The sequence below is a fragment of the Mustela nigripes genome, chromosome 2, assembly GCF_022355385.1.
Source record: "Mustela nigripes isolate SB6536 chromosome 2, MUSNIG.SB6536, whole genome shotgun sequence".
Lineage (NCBI taxonomy): Eukaryota > Metazoa > Chordata > Mammalia > Carnivora > Mustelidae > Mustela > Mustela nigripes.
Window position 1 is genome coordinate 99,168,058 of NC_081558.1, and position 18,869 is coordinate 99,186,926.

Sequence of the window (18,869 nt, forward strand, 5' to 3'; positions counted from 1 at the left end):
CAGGATCGAGTTAGTGAGGGGGGAAAAAAAGGCCAAGGCACTGAAAGTATTTAAACAGTTCTCTTAGGTTTTTCAAGGACGAGTAAAAGAGAGTGCTGGCAGGTTTTAGGAGTGAAAAGTTCAACAGTGGGGGAAACTAGCACTTTTTGTTAAAGCATACAGAGACACTGGGTTGGGACAGAGAATGCTGCCGACAAGGGGAATAATGGGATCAAGATGGTAGGAGACCGAATGCTTCCAAAATACGTGATGATATAACTTATCATCCAAATAGGGACTCTTGACACTGGAAGGGACATAATTAATCATTCTCCAGGGACAACAGGAGTAAACCAGGGCTGTTCCAGGCAAATCAGGGAGCAGTCGCCCTGCTTACAGCCAACTTCAAAGTGAATTTTAAGGATTTCTTAAAACAGTGGTTTTAATCAGAAAAAATGCCCATTTTTTAATAACAGTTAGTAATGTCCCCGTGCTATCCATGGAGTTCACTGCTAACCACCCATGTATGATCTCAAAAAGAAAATAAATGAACGCCTTAACTAAAATATTTACAAAAAATAAAAGGAAAGTAAACTATAATAATACTTATTTCAATCTGTAAGTGTTCAAGCATGACTGTTTCAGGATGTAAATGCTCAGGTGAGCGAGAAGATATGATGACACTTGTCCTGACTCATGACCATCATCTGGATTTAAAAGCAAGTGATCAAGCAAGGTACTAGAAGTCCAGGAAAATGAAAGGAGATAGGTATTCATCTGGACACTTAAAAATAAAAAGAGTTGAAAAAAGAACTATTTCTCAATAAAGAGAGAAAGAAACTAAAAAGAAGAAAAATATTAAGATAGCCTAAAAAGGGATAGTGTTAAGATCAATGGCAAAGTGGACATATGATATAAAAAAGAATGTACAAGGGGCACCTGGGTGCCTTACTAGGTTAGGTGTCTGCCTTTCCGCTCAGGTCCTGATCTCAGAGTCCTGGGATTGAACTACGAGTCAGGCTCCCTGCTTAGCAGGGAGTCTGCTTCTCCCTCTCCCTCCACCTGTCCCTCCTGCTTGTGCTCTCTCTCTCTCTCTCTCAAATAAATAAAATATTTTTGAAAAAAGTGCAAAATAACCTTAAAGTAAGATAATATAGCAAGACAAGTTATAGAGCACTGGGATACAGAAAACGAAAAACAGAAGACCGTGTGGAGTGTGTGTGTTGAGGGGGTGGGGTTAGTGTCACTAACTCTTTCCCCTTTCCTCAGGTTTTTCTTCAAAACCCTGATCCGCGTTTAGATCTGACTCGTTCTTCCAGGACTAGCCCAAGTTCTTCCTCCAAGAAGACATCACAGACTATCTCAGCCTCCAGAGGTCTCCTTCTCCTCTGAGTTTACAAGCCCATGTGTGGATTGTTGGCCAACAAGCCCACACTCCCTTGGCTGGAGTTGTGCTTTCATGCGCTGATGTTCCATCTGACCAACCAGGTTCCTGCAGAAAGGATTCGACCAAGTACTGTGTCTCCCACACAACATCCCACACAGTTACCACCTCATAAATACATCCGGATGTTGAATCTTAACAGCAATATCATAATGAAATGTGAGGTGAGGAGAGTCAGTCTCTTGAGGGCAAGAACCAACACTTGCTACCCTTCAAGCCCAGCAAATAGCACAGTCACTACCTTCTGATGAATGGGGGGGCTGGAACTGGGAGCCACTAGTTAAGGCCAGGGGAGGGGCCAAGAAATGAGACCAGGGAGAATGGGGGTGAAAGGCCATAGCATCCACAGTGACGATCAGAGTGGCCCTGGCCAGGGGCACTGGAAGATGCGGTAGAGTATGGTGACTTTGGGAGCCACCCTCCAGGAGCCGAACAGGACCAAGGGACACACAGCGGACTCTTCTGTAGAGCAAGGAAGACATGAGACTTTTGCCGAGATGGTCTTGACACGCAAATATTTCATGGGCAAGAAACCCATGGGACACAAAGAACGATGTTCATTTCTAACACATTTTTACTATTAACTTTGACGAGACAGAAAAGGACAATGACTCAGAGCGTTTTACAATTCTGACTGGATTGTTTATTTTTTTATTTTTTTTTTTTTTAAAGATTTTATTTATTTACTTAACAGAGAGAGATCACAAGTAGGCAGAAAGGCAGGCAGAGAGAGAGAGAGAGAGGAGGAAGCAGGCTTCCTGCTGAGCAAAGAGCCCGACGTGGGACTCGATCCCAGGACCCTGAGATCATGACCTGAGCCGAAGGCAGCGGCTCAACCCACTGAGCCACCCAGGCGCCCCCTGACTGGATTGTTTAATAGGGCGCAGGCCCCTACCAAAAGGAAGGGGCATCAGAGAGTGCTAGAAACTGAGAAGAGTTTATACAAAATATCAATGGGTGATAGAATTACAGGTCTGTAGAAAGGTGGAGAATGTAGATTTTAAAAAGACATTCCAAGAGAAATAAGAGCACACACACTAGTACATGGAGAATCGGAACAGACCTTCCCGAGGTAGACAATAATTGAAGACTCAGCCACTTTAAACAGACATGGGCTCAAAATCCAGAATCTCATTGATCTAATCCAATGTGAAAATAAAAAGGATCTAAGCAATCTGTCCCTGGGAAAGGGGAGCAGCAAAAAAGGTGGCACAGGAGAGTTTCCTACAAATCCCAAATCCCCCAAGAACAAATCCCAAATCCCCCAAATCCGGGGCACTAGTATAGCCGGGATAGCGGTCCCTAGGGCCACTCTTAGCCCTTATGTTCCACGACATGGGGTCACTCTCCCCAGGCTCGCCGGCTGACCCTTTTTCTCCCACACAGTCAGGGAGCCCTGGCTTGTAGGACAGGGGTTTCATGGGGGTGTAGAGAGTGGATGCTGCAGGACAGAGGCCCTGGGGGACGTGTGCTTAGGTGGACAATGTGCAGGAGGCCGACCTTCTGGAAGAGGAGTGCCAGGCCGACCTAGTGGGAGCGCAGGCCTTGTTTGGAACAGGGGCAACTAAAAGGCAAAGCATAAAACCTATAGATCTTGCCATCCAGTGATGGATAAAGGAGGAACAGAGGAAAATCTATCTTTCTGGGATAAAGGGATAAAGGAACAAAAGCAAAACAAGGGAAGCAGAGGTGAGGGGGCGGAGGTGAGTTGCTTTCTATTGTTTCACTGGCCAATATGCTGTTGTTAAAAGATACGACACATTGATCCCTCTGGTTTGGATCTGGGACATGCCTTCTACAAGGAGACGGAAACAACCGTTGCTCAGTCAATTTCCAGGAAATCGATGCTTAAAGACAGGAGACCAATGGCAGCTCCCTCCCCCCACACACTTTAGTGAGATATTCTGCCTAAGTAAAATCATCTCATTTTCTTCCTTGATCCCCTCCAATGGCTTTCCATTACCAGCGTCTATCCCCTGCCTGCCTCTCCAGACCTATTCTTATTCTGCTGACCCCACTAACTCTCTCATTATTTCTCACCCTAAATGATGTCTGCATAAAGACCCATAACTCTTTGTCTGGGCCCTTATTTCTGGTCTTAGGAGCAGACTCAGTTCACCCAGAGGGCAAGCCAGGGTGATGGAGAGCTCATGTCTCAGGAAGGAGCCCTCAAGTGAGGACAGATGGAGATCTGGGACGGTGGAGTGGTAAACACTCCCCCCCTTCAGTTAAATCCGAGTTCCTAGGGCTACTCTTCTCCCTTAAATTCCATGATGTGAGATCCTCCTTCCTCTTGCTATCACATTCCAGGCAGTCGGTTACCGGCTGTCTTTCTCACGCATAGTCAAGGAGCTCTTAATTTTACTACAGAAGTTATACTTGTGGGGTGCCTGGGTGGCTCAGTGGGTTAAGCTGCTGCCTTCGGCTCAGGTCATGATCTCAGGGTCCTGGGATCGAGTCCCGCATCGGGCTCTCTGCTCAGCAGGGAGCCTGCTTCCCTCTCTCTCTCTCTCTGCCTGCCTCTCTGTCTACTTGTGATTTCTCTCTGTCAAATAAATAAATAAAATCTTTAAAAAAAAAAAAAGTTATACTTGTTCCTTGGTTATAGTCTCTCTTTCTCAGCAGCAAGTAGATCTCAGGGGGCAGGGACCCTGTGTGAGCCACTCTGCTCTTTCGCCAGGGCCTGACCCAGAGAGGAACAGAGCCACGAATAGGGTGATGGATACAGGAATCTGCTCTTTACTCACTGGAGACATTCTATGATGAGGGGGCATATCTTTGGTTTGTGGCAGAGACAAAAGTGGGCAAACTCAGAACCCTTCACCTCCGGTGGTAGGGGGAAGCTGGGGAAAGAAGTCCATAGTGGCGGAGAAGGAGGATTCTGCTCGAAGGCTGAAGTATGTAGCAGAGAGAAGAAAGAGTGATGATGGCCAAGGCCAGGACCAGAAAGGAGTGTGTGTGGTGGGGGAGGGGCCTAGATTTTTCTCCCTCCTATTTATTTCAAAGAAAACTCCCTAAGAGGAGGACCTCCTGTCTAAATCTACTCCCCAGTGAATACGTATTCATTATTTTAAATTTTACTTTAAAAAAATTATTCATTGCATTCTAATGCAGAGTGGTTAATGGCTTGGAATTTATTTTTCAGAGATGAAAATAACCTTGATCCACATCCTCTGAAAGTATTGCTTTTGCTACTCCTCTCCCCCTAGAATACGTCACCCCTATAGCTTCCTCACTGCTCAGGGCACTGGACGTGTCAAGCACGGCCAGGATAACCATGTAAGTTATTATCTAAATTGGGATCCTTCTGAAAGTCAAAGGAGGCTCAGTTTATCATGACATTGGCAGAATAGGCATAACTCAGATAAACGGTCACCCTAATGATACCCGCCATGCCCACAGGGCTGCAAAAGGGGCAAGCACCTGGCAATCACGTTTTATGCTCATCGCCATGCCCCTTACAGGAGCAGATGGGAACATGGTTGTACCTGTCCTCAGGATGATCAATCCCAATCTTGCCAGTGACATGGAGGAAGGACTGGATACAAGCTAGCTCTGGTTGTGTTATACCCGTTCTCTACACATCTTCTCCCGGTTTTGTAGCTGCTTTCTCGCAACTTGTGTGCACACGTTCCCATTCTGCCTTTCCAGCCCGTATCACATACCACTGCTAACTTTTAGAGCTGCTCTGTGTTACTCAGCTGATATTCCAAATGGATAGTTACAAAAGGAGAAATATGTCAGTCAGATTGCATGAAATACTTTGGGGATATTCTGATAAAGTGTTTAGTGCTGGTTAATTCTATGCATCAATTTAACTGAGCTGTGAGGTGCCTAGATATTTGGTCAAACATTATTTTGGATGTTGGTGTAAGGGTGCTTTGGTGTGGTTTTTTTTTTTAAGGTTTTATTTATTTGAGAGAGAGAGAGAGAGAGAGAGAGAGAGCCCACGCAAGCAGGGAGGGCAGGGGTGGAATGAGACTGACAAGCAGACTTCACGCTGAGTGTGGAGACTGACCTGGGACTGGATCCCACGACCCTGAGATCATTACTGAAAGCAAGGTGAAAGCAGGAGTCAGATACTTAACCAAATGAGCCATCCAGTAGCCCCTGCATGAGGGTGTTTTTGGATGAGATTAACATTGACATCAGTAGATGGAGTAAAACAGATGGACATCACTAATGTTAGTGGGCCTCATCCAATCAGTTGAAGACCCAAATAGAAGGAAAAGGTGAGGAATTCCTCCCATGTGACTGCCTCTAAGCCAGGACATGGGTTTTTCCTCTGCAGTTGACTTAAACTGAAACATCAGCTCTTCTGGTTTTGGAGTCTGCCGGTCTTTGCCCTGAAACAACCCTATCAACTCTCTTGGCTCTTGGGCCTTCGGACTCGGATTAGAACTACACCACTGACTCCTGTGGGTCTCCAGCTTCCGGACTACAGATCTTGGGACCTGTTAGCCTCCGTGACTGTGTGAGCCAACTTCTTGTAATGAATTTCTCTCTACATATATAGGTGTGATCTATTCTGTTTCCTGGAGTCCTCTGACAGTCGGTATAAGCACTAGCCCATGGTTCTTGCAGCACTGGTACCCACAGGCAGCAGCAACAAGAAACTTGTTAGGAATGAAAATTCTTGAGCGCATCCCAACCTACTAAATCAGAAACTCTGGGGCAAGGCCTAGCATGTGTGGTTCCGGAAGCCCCTCAGGTGATTCAATATATGCTTACATTTGATAATCACTGTATTGGGCTAAATATATCACATGGGTCATTGATTCCTTCCTTGTTCTCAAAGTGTGATGCAGGGACCAGCAGCATGGGCATCACCTGGTACTGGTTAGAACCGCAGACCCTCAGGCCCTACTCCAGACCTGTGGAATCAGAATCTGCATTTTCAACAAGATTCCCAGGGGATCTGTGGGTCCCTGCATTTGCACTCAGCAATCTTGTAAGGTGAGTATGAGCCATCCTGAGGCCTGGACCTCTTCTGGGCCTGCAAGTTTGGCTTACCCTGGGCTCCTGAGCCCAAGTCTTAAAATTAGCCCTCTATTACTTAAAATGACGTAAGTGGCTCCCTGGTCCCTGGAACACAAAGGGCCTTCTGAGACTCAGACCATCAAGTCTGGGGCACACCTGTCGCTTCAGCCCTGTCCCTCACTGCACCTAAAGTTCTAGGCTCACTCTGTGGAAGTGACTGCCCAGGACCACTCACCACCTTCTTCATATACGTGGATTTTCTTTTTTCTCTGTGTAAGTCTTGTTAATCTCTATTCCAGTGGGACCTTCTAGAGCTATGCTGTCCAACACGATAGGCATTAGCCATATGTGGTCACTGAGCTCTTAAGATGGGACTAGTCTGAATCGAGATGTTGCTGTAAGTGCAAAATATTTCCCAAAGCCTAAAAAATGTAAAATATTACCTTAATAGTTTTATGTTGATTCTATCTTGGATATACTGGGTTAAGTAAGATTTTTTTAAAGAGATTAGTCTAATTCTTTTAAGATTTTCTTTATTTATTTGACAGAGAAAGATCACAAGTAGGCAGAGAGGCAGAGAGAGAGGGGGAGAAGCAGGCTCCCTACTGAGCAGAGAGCCCGACTCGGGGCTCGATCCCAGGACCCTGAGATCATGACCTGAGCTGAAGGCAGAGGCTTAACCCACTGAGCCATCCAGGTGCCCCTGGGTTAAGTAAGATATTTTATGAAAACTGACTTCACCTGTTCTTTTGAATGTGGCTACTAGAAAATTTAAGATTATGTATGTTGCTCACATTGTGTTTCTATGGACAGTGCTCTGCTGGAGAACAGGCCTGTGGCCCCTCTATTAGAGAGGAAAGCTCCCAGAGGGCAGATGCCATGTCTCTTTTTCGGTCTGTACCCAATCTCTGCAAGCAGCCCCCTGGAGGCGGGTGAGTGTCGGGACTGGCCACAGAGAGCCCTTCCAGGGCTCACTGTAGGGCTGCACGACAGCATCTAAGGCGATGAACAGTCCTGTCATTGAGGCACTCATGCTCATGAAGGATGTTTATGTTTCCTGGCCCCAGATACCAGACAGGAAATCAGACGAAGGAATATATTCCTCTATTCTCCATGCAAAGGTTTCCCTCTGGACGTAGTTCTCAGGATATTAAGAGCAGGTTCAAATACTATAAGGCCTCATTTACCAGGTACCTACTATCTGCCAGTGCTGCACCGATCCTTACACAACCTATGGGGCAGCTGTGGTTCCCGCTTACAGAAAAGGAAATAAGGCTCCAAAAGGTGAAAGTTCCCCAGAGTTAGAAATCAGTGGAGCTAAAATCCAAGACCACTTAACAATAGTGCCTTCCAGTCTAAACCACAGGGAATCGGAAGTCTTCACATATGAATGATACTCTTCATTCTAGGGCCTCTGCTCTTTCTGAACAAGGAGCATAGCACAGAGTTGGTGAGCAGGCAGGTGGCTGCTAGAGCCCCTTTGTATGAATTCAGGCTTCCTTCCAGACCTGTGGTCTATGGGGTGGTCTTAAGCCATACACCAGCTGAAACTGGCCTTTGGTACGGAAGCAGAATGCATACAAGCCCACTCACATTTAAAGATGCTGCAGTCTTTAGGCCATTCTCTGTGTCCTAGGATTAGAAGACATGCAACATCTTCAGTGGTCTGGGCCTGAGTCTCCCCACATGAAAACCAAAGGAGAGGGCACAGGGTTGGGAGCCTTCTTGAGAGCTCTCCTGCCTTCTTTCCTCCCTGTTGCCCATGCCTCAGCTAAGCAGGAAAAATTTTAGTAGGTCGTCAGCCCTAACTTCCTCAATAATGGCAACTGAAAGAAAGATTTCATATTACTTGGGGGTTTATATAGCTCCTTTCCATTCCTTTAAAACGGATCACAGAAAACAAAGGCTAGCACAGTCTACAGTCACCACTGAATTTAAACCCTTGACTTGCAGAAACAGAGGTCCAGAGGTTTAAAGTTACACATATGACTGGCAAAAGTTGGGACCAGTCCCTTGGACCCCTGACTCATAATTCCCCATCCCCCCAGCAATAAACCGAAAGCCAGAAAAGAAGTATTATAGACTGAATTTTTGTGTCAGCACCCAAATTCCTAACCCTCAGTGTGACTGTATTTGGAGACAGGGCCTGGGAGAAGGTGATAAAAGTTCAATGAGGTCATAAAGGTGGGTCCAGACTCTAGCAGAGCTGTTGCCCTTGTAAAAAGAGGAAGAGACACTGTAGTATTCTCTCTGTATCATTTTGAGGACACAGGGGCCATCTGCAAGCCAGGAAGGGATCTCGCACCAGAAACCAGACCCCAGCTGCACCTTGACTTCAGACTTCCAGCCTCTAGAACTATGAGAACATAAGTTTCTGTTACTGAAGACATGTAGTGTACAGTATTTTGTTATGACAGCTTGAGTTGATTAATACAGGGGGGAAAGTAATTTTTCTTTGTGAGCCTCAACTCAAAGTTTGGATATTGAAAAGTACAGAGGAAAGTACAGTACTGGAACTGTCCTAGGTGAAGACCATTCAGAGACTCTGCTCAGGGGCCACTTTCCATCTGGAATGCTCCAGCCCACAGGCAGTTGAAGGTCATTGAAAGGAATGAGTCACTCGGTTAAAGAATTTGGGGAAAGCATCCAAACTATGTACATTCTGTTCCGTGAAACAGCCTGTCTGTCTTTCCATGATGTAGAGAAGCAGGGAAAACATTGGCCCAGGTGTGCCTTACCCCTTCTGGAAACTTTCCTGGCTACCTTAATCCTCACATACAGTGTCCCTCAAAACCAGGCTGGGAACACTGTCCCCTGAGAGGGAAGAAAGTGAGAAAGGACTTCTGGCTTATTAGCCTTTAGAAAGGCCTAGAAGGGTCGAGGGAACCTTGTCATACCTCTGAGGGTCTGACAAACCCTCATGTCCTTTTGGACATCAGGCCTTTAAGCAGCAGCCAGTGGCCTGAACTGGAAATGGTCCCTCCAGTGGAGGGCTGGTCTTCAGTATGTGGGGGTTACACTAGCGGCAAAAGAAACAGCTTTACTGGTGGTCAAGAATTTTTCCTTGAAGTTTTAAAGTTAATAAAGTTGATAGAATCTCTTCAGTACATGGGGGGGGGGGGAGACAAAATAATTAGTGTTAACACATTGGTATATTATCTCCTATATATTTTTCTGAGTTTTACAACATTTGTATAAATAGGCAAGTATTACTTTATAAGGAGGATAAGAAACACTGTTCGTTCATTCTCCAAATATCTCAGGATCTATTCTGTGCCGGTAAGTTTTCTAGATGCTAGAGATACAACATAAACAATATCAAGAGCCTCACCTCCTAGTTTCTAGTTAGAGGTGAGGGTGGAGGAGAGAATAAAGAAATGAGAAGCAGGAAGAAAGCTAGAAGAAACTATTGAGGGAGAGTGAGAGGATGGAGAACCCTAGGGTTGAGGAGGCCAGAAAGGGTTGGCTAAGGAGGGGACATGTGAGCAGAGACCGGAAAGAGGTGAGGGCTGTGGACGGAGCTCTTGCTTTGACAAGGAATGGCAGGGGAAGGCTCTGAGGCTAGCTCAAGGAAGGGCAGAGGGCCTGGCCGGGAGTGGTGGATGGGTCTAGAGTGCCAGGTGGGGCAGTCTGGTCTCAGCCTCAGTGTGAGGGGAAGCCATGGGAAGGCTGGAACAGCAAAGTGAGGTGACGTGAATTTGACATGACTTCTAGGGTGTCTCCCTCATTCCCTGGAATGTTTTTCCCATTAGATTAAATGGTCCTGAGTTCAAGGATGGGCGTGCTTTCTCTTGTGTGTTTCTCTTCTGCCCAAGAGAGGGCAGAAGCAGGAGCTGCAGGCCTTGGGCAAGTGGATAGCTCATCTCCCACCACGGCTCTCGCTTCCTAAAACTCACCTTCCACCGTCAACTCCACAGTCACTTGGCGGGCACCACTATCATTGGTGGCTTCACAGGTATACTTTCCTTTGTCCTCCTCCCGGACAGCACGAATCACAAGGCTGAAAGCTCCCCGGATACTGCAGTCCAGCAGGAAGCGGCCCCCACTGGTGATTGGTTGCCCATTTCGGTGCCACGTCACGTGGGGCTCTGGGTAACCCCGGACCTTCAAGAAGAAGAAAGGGTAAGAAGAGCTTACACTTCAGGAGTGGTTCCTATGTGCCAGGTGTGGTTCTGAGTGTTTTACACGTCTTAACTCCTCATTAACTCATAACATTCTTTGAAGCAGATAGGATTTCCACGACATAAAGAAATGGAGGCACAGAGCGTCTTGTGGTAGATTCCCGAGGTCTCCAAGGTAGAGAGTGGCAGAGCCAGGCATCCTGGCTCCAGAGCCCTCTACACAAGTGATTCAAGCCTGGTTGCATATTGGAATTCCCAGAGGAAGCTTAAAAAAAAATGCCACCACTCAGAGCCTACCTTGGACCAATTAAATCAGAATCCCCGAGGATGAGGACTGAGCGTGAGCATTCCAGACCAGTGCTTCCCATTCGGACATGCCAATAAATCACTTATTAAAATGCAGATTCTGCTTCTCTAGGTCTGGCGCGGGGCCTGAGATTCTTCAGTTCAGACAAGGTCTCGGGCGATGCCGATGTTTCTGGTCTCCGGAACTCACCTTTGAGTTGCCCAGGAGGGAAGCCACGCTAGCCACATGTGGCCGTGGAGCCCTCCAAATGTGGCTGGTACTAACTGAGCTGTACGGTAAGTATAAATGACACACTGGGTTTTGAAGACTTAATGAAAAAAAGAATGTAAAATTCTCTTGATAATTTGAAAATATTGACTACCTGTTGAAAGATCGTATTTTTGACATATTGGGTTAAGTGGAATATGTTGTTAAAATTAATTTCACCTGTTTTTTTTTTTACTTTTTCAATGGGATATTAGAAAAGTTACAAAAACACTGTGCATTTGCATGATGTTTTTTGGGAGCAATGCGGCTTTAGACCACTCTGTCTCCAATACTAGTCAGCAGCTAACATCTGTTGAGTGCTAAGTATTAAGCACTCTTGTGAGTACCTGACACAGGTGAGCCTTACAGTGACTTGTTTGGAGAGAAGATATTTCCCCAATGAGGAAAAATTAAGAGAGATAAATTCCAAGAAAAGACATCACCTTGAGTTTCAGACAAAGAAGTTTCCTTTAAGCCCTGAAACTCAACAGGCCCATGAGAATGGGCAGATCTTTAGAGGAGTGGGGTTCAGACTGGCCCATCAATGTGCAGCCTGGGACCCAGAATGAAGAGATTTTAGCACTGGACAATGCACAGCAGACATCACAGAAGTCTCCAGAGAAAAAAGCTGTTTGCGTTATAAATTGGTGGTAGCGATAGCTTTTACCTGTGTTTCACTGTAAGATAAGAGACGGTGAATATGGATGGAACAAAACCAAAATTTGCTGGATGACCCCAAACAGAATTCACAAAGAAAGACTTCAATGACCCCCCTCCCACCCCAGTAAGGTCAGCAAAGATGATGCTATATTAGCACAGGGGAGAGCATCCAAACTTGGCATCCAAACACAGTGAGCTCCCTGAGCACGCCAGTGCAGAAACAACTGTGCTAACAATTTCAGGGGTCATTGTTGGACTGTGCTCGCCTCCCTTCCCAGGCATCCTGCTTCCAGCTCATCCTCAAACCCATTTCTCAGTAGCTAAGGTACAGATGTTTTCCTTGGGAAGGAAGACAGGAAACACAGGGAAAGTCCCCAAAGTGAACAATCCCCTCTTTGGTTATTCCATAGTCACCCGTCAGCACAACTTTATAAATCTCACAAGGCCTGCCTCCCCATCCTCACTAATTAGTAGTCTGGCTTCAATTTAAAAAAAGAACAAACAAACAAATAAAAACCAAAAAACAAAATTCAAAACTTCAAATCAATATTGTCCATCTTATTTATAAATTCTGGAAACAAACAAAAAAAAAATCCCTTTCCTATTAAAATCTAAGCCATATTCATGACAGAGATTGAGTATCTGTGAGGGAATGCTGAGATTCTGAAGTCTATCCCCTGGAAGCAGTCAACAGTGTTTGTCACCAACACACTCATACCCTTTCTGAGGTGGGTGGTTGTGAGGTGTCCCCCTTCACTTGGACAGATAAGCTCTGACATCTGTTACAATATGAAACAAAGGGTTATTGGTGGTTGTCTCTGGGTCTCTGCTCTTTTTCTTTACTGAACAATTATCTTCTGGTTATTTCTGCAAATAACATACCTGGCCTTTGTGAAATTAAAAAAAATGTAAATGAAGATACGTGTTTCCTTTTTTTTTTTTTTTTTTTTAAGATTTATTTATTTGAGAGAGAGGGGGAGAGGGAGAGAGAGAAAGAGGTGGGGAAGGGGCAGAGGGAGAGAGAGTCTCAAGCAGATTCTACCCTGAGCGTGGAGCTGGAGATGGGGCTCCACCCCACAACCCATGAGATCATGACCTGAGCCAAAACCGAGTCAGATACCCAACCAGCTGAGCCACCGAGGCATCACATTTCTTTTATATTAGCATGTATAATGAATGTACAGCATATTCATTAATTTGTTGAGGTCCCCAAGGGCTTCCATTCCACACAATGGAAATAGAAGCACTCTACAAATAAACACGGTGTATCTTTGATGGTGACAAACATTGTGTATCCATATAAAATCATGTCATCTTGTGATGCTATCTTGGCAAAGGTTCATATAGAGAGGAACATCAGACAACAACTACTTCATTAAAGCATGTTTTTAGAAAACAACTAAGGAAAGATATACTTTCCTACAAAAGGAAGCCCTCGGAAGTCTGGTGCTATCCTGAATTTGCGAATCACTGTGATCTTCTCCTCCACCACATTAGGCACAACCAGCCTAACCTCCAGAAGATGATTACACAGCCTCCTGTGAGCTTCAGAGAAAGGGAGTGTAGAGCATTGTAATGGGAGGAGAGAAATCATTAACTGCACCAAAGGCATGGTTAGCATTCCATTAGCAAGTACTCTGGCCCCCTGCAGCAGGGTGGACTCTGGTGGCCCGCAGGCCTGGGGGCAGAAATGATTAACTGGGGACATGGCAAGTGTTTCTGTACTCAGGAACTGGGCTCCCTCCTTCCTTTTAATTTTCCTCTTGCTTTCTACACCACCCCCCTTGCTCCCACCAATTTACCTCTGAGATGCCCTATTAAAATAAATTTAAGATTTGTAAAGATCCTGAAACTGGCCTCTTAGAAAGTTGCAGTTTCTACTAGGACTTTTGTACCACCTTGTAGCTGAAGCACAGGCAAGGATTTCTGTGACTTTGCTTGGGTTCCCAGGTCTGAAATGATTTGCAACTCCAGTTTTTCTCTTCCCAATAGGAGAAAAACTTGTTCAACCACTGCGTAGTATTACCTAAGACAATCAGCTTCACAGAAACCCATTTTTACTATCTGCCCACTATCCTGGGCTCCTGGGTGGGGAAGAGAAAGAAGCCTGGGCTCACACCCATGGCTTGAAAGACAACAGCCCTGCATTTCCTGGGAGCGTTATCTGCCTTCATTATAGGCCTTCAGCCAAGAAGTCACAGCGAGCCTATTCCAAGGGTACTTGGAAAATCCCACTGATATTTAGTTTTTTTTTTTTTTTTTAAGATTTTATTTATTTATTTGACAGAGAGAAATCACAAGTAGATAGAGAAGCAGGCAGAGGGGGGGGGGGGGGGTGAAGCAGGCTCCCTGCTCAGCAGGGAGCCCGATGCGGGACTTGATCCCAGGACCCCGAGATCATGACCCGAGCCGAAAGCAGCGGCCTAACCCACTGAGCCACCCAGGCGCCCTGATATTTAGTTTTTAGAGGACTTTCACATATAGAATCTTATTTGATTCTTACAACTCTATGAGGGAAGTATCTTGGGTTGGGGTATCCTGATGCAGGACCTGAATTAGGGGTTCGGTGAACCCCATCTGCAAATCCTCAGCCAACACAGTTGCTGGGAATGGGTTTACTGGCCTGGTGAAGGGGGTCTAGGTGGGGCTCCAACAGTGTCAGAGACAGCACTCGAAGTCAATCATAGTATTGAACCCAGAGAGCTGAGGAAAGAGGCCCAACGAAGTCAATGATTAGCCAGTAAATGGCAGATTAAGGGGAGATCTGGGACCACAGTTTTGGTCTCCAAAGTGACTTGATTGTCTATTCCTCATTGTAAATTCATTTTTTTGGTGCGGCAAATACTGGAGAACCTAAAGTAGTGATAATTGTCATTCCCTAAGTGACACTAAATCTCTTCTAGGTTAAAGCAATATCTGTTCCCCACTTTGAGAAAAGGCCAAAGGGTTCATAGAAGATATGGCCATGCCGTACTCAAGGCTTGGATCGTTCCCCCAGAGTAACGATAGGGCAGTGCTATAGACTAAATACTTGGGTCCTTCCAAAATTCCTAAGTTGCAATTTAACTCCCCAGGTGATGGTATTGGGAGGTATTAGGATAGGACCTTTGGGAGGTGATTAGGTTGTGAAATTGGGGCCTGCATGAATGGGATTAGTGGTCTTACAAGAGCTATGCTAAAGAGCTCCCTTACCTCTTCCACCATGTGAGGATACAGCACGAGACAGCTGTCTATGAACCCGAAAGCAAGCCTTCACCAGATACTGAATCTAGTGGTGCCTTGAACTTGGACTCCTAGCCACTAGAACTATGAGAAATAAATTTCTGTTGTTTAAGCCCCCAGTCCATGGTATTTCTGTTATGGCAACCTGAATAGTCTAAGATGAGATGATTAGTGCCATACATGTGCCCAAGATACTCCTGGGATGTTCAGTGTGATAAGAGAGGGAAGCTTGAGGGCTGGGCTGGAGTCCTAGGAGTGGCTTGGCTTCCTAGCCCCTTCAGGTTGTAGTTCCTTCTTTCACTGAAGAGAAAATAGCTTCCCGATAGCTAAGGGGGCCTTGGGTAGTATACTGAGGTAACATGCCTCTGAATGGTGACCCACTTAGCTTCCCCTTTTTCCCTCCAGTCTCCTCTGGGTCCAGCCCACAGCCTTCGTACCCTCTAATCCTCCATACAGGAAAACCAAGTGACCACAAGGAGACATGCTCATGGACATGAACAGGCAGCCCTGACTTCTCACCATAATGAGTTTTTGGAAACAGCCCCACAGAGGGTCATTCTAAGGAGAATCGTATTTTTGCCACAGTAACCACATTTAATTGGAGGTTGTGTTCTTGAATAAAAGCCTGGGATCGAATAAATCAAGAGCAATACCAATAACTTGTCATAAAAATAAAAATCCAGTAACCATAACCCCTATAATAATTTAAAATAGTAAAACTGTGCTCCAGCTCCATAAAATGTCCTCAAAAACCTTTACGTCCTTAAAAGGCCTTTAAAGGGAACAGAGGCTCATTGTGCATGTGTTGAATAATGAGGAGAAAGTGGGCAGCCGACTCAGCTGCAATGACACCCGCCTGTCATATTTGAGAGACATTTTCTTCAGAAGCTGGTGCAGTTTTGAGATTTACTTACTGACTGAAAGTGAGACATTCTTAAAGGCACTAAGTCTCTTGGTTTTTCTCTGACGTGTGTGAAGGGCTTTCAGTCTACTCCAAGGTGCCCGGGACGGGCTACCACAGGCTGAGCCCAGAGCAGTGACAGATTCCCTGTCTCCACAGCGCTGGCAGAGGGGGAAGCAGGTTCCCTGCTGAGCGGAGAGCCCGACGCAGGGCTCGATACCAGGACCCTGAGACCATGACCTAAGCCGAAGGCAGAGGCTTAACCCAGAGCCACCCAGGCGCCCCAATGTTGCTGTTTTTGATGATCTCCTACAAGTCCTTGGGACAGGCCTGTCCCAGTATGCATCCCAAGGTGCCAATGAATCAGCCAGGTGGGGCACAAGATGGTCCTGAGGCTCTGCCCCCCCTTGGAGATGGAGGGAGACCAGGAGAAGAGAAACCGGCACTAGGGCGAGGATGAAAACAGGCATCCCGGGAGGACACTGGAGAGCTTCTCACAGAGAAGCTGTGAGCCATGAGCGAAAAAAACCTCAGAGCGGAAAAGAGCAGACTTGAAGTGTTGCCAAGGGATATCTGTTTGCATCTTGTTAAGTCCCTGAATTGATGGCGGGAAAGGCTGAGCATAGCAGATGGATATTACAGAAACCGGTTAGGTGGATGTCTCCCCAGAGCTGGAAACGTCGATGCTGCCATACGACTGTCTACCTGCTTATGATTCTCTGACTGCCTACAGCACATGACTCTGAACTTCTTACCCCATTTTGAGGCAGCTTCCTATATAATACTAAATTCCCTTATGATCAATGATGACTAGATCGGGGCTGATGATTTGAAAACTGAAAAAAGAATAGGAAATAGACTAGTGGTGCCATGGAGGTAGTTGAAGAAGAAGTCTCTGCCCCAACTGTAAGTCCAAGCTCACTCGATAATAAATGGATATGATGCCCAGAAAGGAGAATGAAAACACCAATACCCAAAACAAATCAGACCACAAAAAATGTCTATAAAACTGACGTCATGGGTATATTATGAGGGTGAAGACTGAAGGGCGAGCCGCGGGCATGGCATGACCATGCTTAGGGCCTGAGTCTGTGTCAGCAACTGGCACGTGGCCCCGTAGACAGGCAGGCACTTTGAATTATCCTGTTGCCAAAAGTCAAAGGCCTTAACTGAACACACAGAATCCATCAGGAAGAGATCAGCCTGGCCAAAAACAGCAATTAGCGAGAGGCTGAGGCTGCTGGATGCCGCCTGCCCCTAGCCCAAGTAGTGAAACGAGGACAAAAGAGGTGCCATGAGAAATGAAATCAGAATGTCAAAAGCCATTCCTCAAACTGGCTCAGTAATGCCCACATGTCCTCAGGGGCTGATGCTGAAAGTCTCCCTCTGTGATCACTTTCTACAGCAAGCTTTCTTTTCTGTGGACCAAGACAGAGGCACCTCCGCACCCCTGTATCTGCAAGTCTGAGAGCGCCATGTTTCTTCCATTGAGAGCACAAGGTAGGTGATGTCGTGGCAGTCTTGGATCACACCAGGCGCTCCTGTACCTTTCCCCCGCAAATTCTGTTTCCTTTCATTGAGATCAAGCTTATCAATGCATGCACCTTTTTGACTTGATTCCCTTCTAATGATACAAGCACCTAAAAACCTCGGAAGCCGTCCCACAAAGAAACAGAGTCCTAAGTGTCATCAGACACCTGTCACACTGATGATTTCCTAGTTCCTCCAAATTCATAGTTTCCATATAACACAAGCATCCTCCTATTTGCACTCAAAGTTCCTCTGGGGTGGCTGGGGGTTATTCGAGCCTTACCAGAAGCCTCTCTACACAAAGCCCTGGGGTTCTGGCTTAACTAGCTCTCATGATGGCTTTGAAGGACATGGCCTCTCCAGTGGTGAGGCTGGCCTGGGAGCTCACCCTTTCTGCTGCTGAGTTGAGACATGCTCTCAGGTATATTCAAATATTAATAGGAGGCCTGTGGCATCATAGAGGCTTACCAAGTGAGTTCTCTGGTTTGGTTTTGATTCGCTCAAGGTCTCCTGCTGCATACCCATCCCCCTCTACCCACCACATGTGAGCCAGGTGGGAATGCCAAGTCAGCTGCTTCCTGGATGACGTGCATGGGCCCAAAAATGGACATGTGGTCCGAGCTAGCCGATCAGAGCTCTTCCCTGCAGTTTTCAGTTAGAATAAAGGGAGAACAAAGCTGGCTCTTTTCACCGAGATGCCAAGCTGGGCAGATGAAAGCCTGAAGCTGCCTAGAGCCGTCCTCTTCCTTCCCTGCCCCCCATCTTCTTGCCCCTCCCAAGAGGAGGAGGCCATCTGATGAATCAGACGTCACAGACACAGTGAAGAAAAGAGACGGAGACTTTGCCTGCCAGAACCGTGCTGGACCCAGGATCCTTTGTACAAGATAGCACAATACTTTTGCTTACCCCAGCTGGAGGTGGTCTCTGTCACTTGCAGACCAGAGTCTTGATGAATCTGGCCTCTGGAATCAGACATACCTGTGTATGGATAGTGTCTGCCCCAGTTACCAGCTGCCTGACTGTGGGCGAGTGATTTAACTTCTTTGGCCCTCAGTTTACACAGCTCAAGGAAGGGATGCTACCAGTCACCACTTGCACGGAAAGTTTATGACCCAATAAAATAAGCGCAGGTATGACAGCCATTAATAACAACTAAAGGTCAGAGCTTCTCTCTCCTCCTCAAAGTAATTCTTCATAATAAGGTACCCCAGAAACCACTCAGCTCCCAGCTTTATTAACAGTGCCAAAATGCCCTAAGAAATATTAGTCCTTTAAACTTCTGGCCTTGGCGGTCCTCGTCCTTTACGATTTACATCCTTAAAGACAACCTCAAGGTATTACACTCTCCACTGGATAAAAACCTGACACTAACTGAGAACACCTTTGCTTTAGCCAAATTGGCTCATTATGTTTACTGGAGAGGTGAACCCTTCTTGAAAAGAGATCACTGTTTGTTTTTTTTTTATAAGATTTTATTTT

At 46.1% G+C, this 18,869-nt stretch overlaps 1 protein-coding gene across 4 annotated transcripts in view; it reads right to left on the reverse strand.

Annotated features, from left to right (window-relative positions):
• The window catches only part of MYLK (myosin light chain kinase), a 265,356-nt gene that overhangs the window by 122,336 nt on the left and 124,151 nt on the right, over window positions 1–18,869 (reverse strand). For all 4 annotated transcript variants that reach the window (XM_059391085.1, XM_059391086.1, XM_059391084.1 and 1 more), the window contains one exon: window positions 10,300–10,507. In XM_059391085.1, coding sequence (XP_059247068.1) covers window positions 10,300–10,507 — 208 coding nt within the window. The remainder of the gene's footprint in view (window positions 1–10,299; window positions 10,508–18,869) is intronic.